Below are 3,093 nucleotides of genomic sequence, written 5' to 3'. Positions count from 1 at the left end.
CCTCTGGGACCCACATGACGCCCCTCTGGGACCCACATGACCCCCTTCTGGGACCCACATGACGCCCCTCTGGGACCCACATGACGCCCCTCTGGGACCCACATGACGCCCTGGGGCAGGGACCTTAAAGTGGACTTTAGGGGGGTGTTTATGTGCCGTGATGGTAAGATGGCTGCTCTTTCTGTTTTTTGGGGTTTCCAATTTGCACAAAAAGCAATTTAAAGAAGGTGTTAACTTGGTTTCTCGTAAGGTTCGGCAATATATTGATATTATACCAACATTGATTGTTTAATTGTACACCTTAAACCACTTAAATCATTGTATCAACATCGATGTATTTGGTCATGAATATCGTTGTATTTGGTTTTCTCCATCTCGCCCAGCTCTACGTTCTCCAGGTTCTGGGTTCTCGCGCCTGCTCCACCAGGTGAGCTACCCAGGCGCCCATATATGGGGGTGTACTCCTCAACACAGTGGCCGCAGGTTCAACTCCAACCTGAAGCACTTTGCTGCATGTCATCCCCCCCCCCCACCTTCTTCTCTCCCCTTTTCCTGTCTTTAGCTGTCCAGTATAAATAAAGGCCTAAAATGCCCCAAAAGATAAGTTGGTTTATGGACACTTCTGCTCACTTTATAAACTCACAAATATCATATCATAAATCAAGAGCTGCGGTCCTTGTTATAGAGTTCTTGTAGAGTTTTTGTAGAGTTTTGTAGGAAATATCTGTCCACTAATCAACAAAAACAACTTTTTAAATAACTACATTGCTGCTTTTTGGTTTGATATCATCGGAAACTGAATGTTTATATATAATACATGTACCATTGGTTTCTGGATCGTTGTCATTGGCATCATCACCAAACGTCTGGTGGGGGACCGGTAGCTGGAGAGGGGCCAGTTCACCACCTGGGCACTGCCAAGGTGCGTTTGAGCAAGGCACCGAACCCCCAACTGCTCGGGGAGCCCCCCCCCCCCCCCCACTCTGAACTATCCATTAGTGCATGTATAGGTACTGAGCATGTGTGTGTAACTCAGGCCTGTGTGTGTAATGTGTGTTATAACAACAGAGTGTAAAGTACTTTATTTACAGTTGGTGGAGCAATTTAACGATGGAGAATCAATGAATTCATTAAAAATAGATCAATAATGAAATTAACCAATGGCTGCAGACCTCATTACATCATTCTTGTAGAGTTTTGGTAATTTTGCTGGGTGCCAGAATGTGTCCTTTAGGGGGTATTTATCTGCTGATTTTCTGTTTTATAACATTGCAAACTGAATTTTCGGGGTAAAAAAATAAATGTTGAGGTGTTAAATTAGTTTCTGGACTCTGTAGAGCTCAGTCTCATGATGTAATGAATTAATGGCTGCATCCCTCATGATATCACTACTACTTCCTGTAGAGTTGTGTAGTTATGATGGGTGCATAGCCCAAGAGTTATTAATATTTAAGGGTTAATATTGTGTTTGTTTTTTTAATAATGTATGGTATTTTTCATAATGTTCACATGATAGGCTACCTGGTGCAAAGTAGGGACTCTTGTGTTGTTTCTTTAGTGATTCTATGATATTTCTGTGCACATTTTTGGACATTTATCTCTCTATTTTGGACAGTTTTGATGCTATAATACAAGTACTTTATACATTAATCTTATTTGTCATGTCAGAGGAATATTACAGGAATAGTATAGTCCTTCCAAAGCATGTCTGTTCCCACTTCTCCATTCCTCAGCCACACCGCCACAACACCACATCTCCTGAACCAAACCATATGGAAATATGGACCTGAAGTTGTGGCAGTTGGAGCTCAACACTCCCCCCCCCCCCCCCCCCCCCCCCCCCCCCCCCCCCCCCCACACACACACACACACACACACACACACACACACACAAACACACACACACACACACACACAGAGCTCAAACTCTGAACCGGTTCGTGCTCTCCGCAGAGACCGACCAGCAGCGACACAAACACCCCCGGAGCAGCAGCAGCAGAGCCCCGGGCACAAGTACTCACCCTCGGATAACTCCAGCTCCAGCTCGGCCAGTCTGGCCCGCACCTCCGCAGGAAGCGGCACCGGGTCCCGGTCCGCCATTCCGCCGTAACAACCCGACTTAAATCTCTGTTTTCCGGTGTCTTCCTGCCTCTTTTCTCCGTCCAGGCTTCTCCACAAACCCCCAAAATATCCAAAGTCGGTCGGACTGAGCCTCTGCGTGTCGCTCTGTGTGCGGCAGCAGCGCTGTTAGCTCTCCGCGCACACACTAACGTAAAGCTAGACGAAGCGCGGCTGCTCAGCTTCCGGTGCTTTTTCTTGAGAAAATAAAAGCCGAATTTGGCACACGCGATATATTTACTTTACTTCTTAATCTCATGTAGTTGTCATATTTTTAAGAATATGCTAAATTAAAAAAAAATTATTAATTAAAAAATTGAAAATAGCCCATATTCATTATGTTGATTTGACATTGCATTAATGACTTTTTTGTTTATATTTTATTTTGAGAAATTTGACTTTTGTGGCATTTTTTAAAATATATTTTTATATTACATCGATCTTTTATCATAAACTAGAGCTTTAAAAAATAAACATATGACAAGTATCTGTCAAATATCAAATCATTTCTATAAAAGAGTCTACAGACCAAACAGGACACACAAGGTGTCTTTAAGAAAGTTAAACCTTAAGCAGCCTAAAATACACAGATTACAGTTTTAAACATATTAAACCATTTTTATTTTCACTTAGCGTACTGCTCCCTTGTGCTTTTATTTTGAAGGTACACTCATCCGTCATCCTGTGTGACGCGTGTTGATTACATGTGACTTCATGCAGCTCGCAGCTAGATGATTACACTGTGTCGGTGACTTTGGTTGGATTAAAAACAACAAATAATAAACACACGTAATTTTAATGGACTTTTAAGAACAAGATGTGTTCTGTTTGAAGGGATTTCTTTTTATTAATAATAATAATAATAACCGTCAGAGGGCGCCGGACATCCATCAATCAATCTATCTATCTATCTATCTATCTATCTATCTATCTATCTATCTATCTATCTATCTATCTATATATATATATATATAT

General features: G+C 41.9%; 1 protein-coding gene across 1 annotated transcript in view; it reads right to left on the bottom strand.

Moving 5' to 3' along the window:
- Window positions 1–2,282, bottom strand: part of LOC117953968 (disco-interacting protein 2 homolog C-like) — a 157,324-nt gene extending 155,042 nt beyond the window's left edge. The window contains 1 exon segment of the mRNA XM_034887386.1: window positions 2,022–2,282. Within this exon segment, the coding sequence (XP_034743277.1) occupies window positions 2,022–2,100 (79 nt within the window). The 5' untranslated portion in view covers window positions 2,101–2,282.
- Window positions 2,283–3,093: the final 811 nt, after the last annotated feature.

Source organism: Etheostoma cragini, chromosome 12 (genome assembly GCF_013103735.1).
Source record: "Etheostoma cragini isolate CJK2018 chromosome 12, CSU_Ecrag_1.0, whole genome shotgun sequence".
Lineage (NCBI taxonomy): Eukaryota > Metazoa > Chordata > Actinopteri > Perciformes > Percidae > Etheostoma > Etheostoma cragini.
The sequence above is the reverse complement of the archived record's forward strand: the minus strand, read 5'-3'. Positions and strand labels throughout refer to the sequence as shown.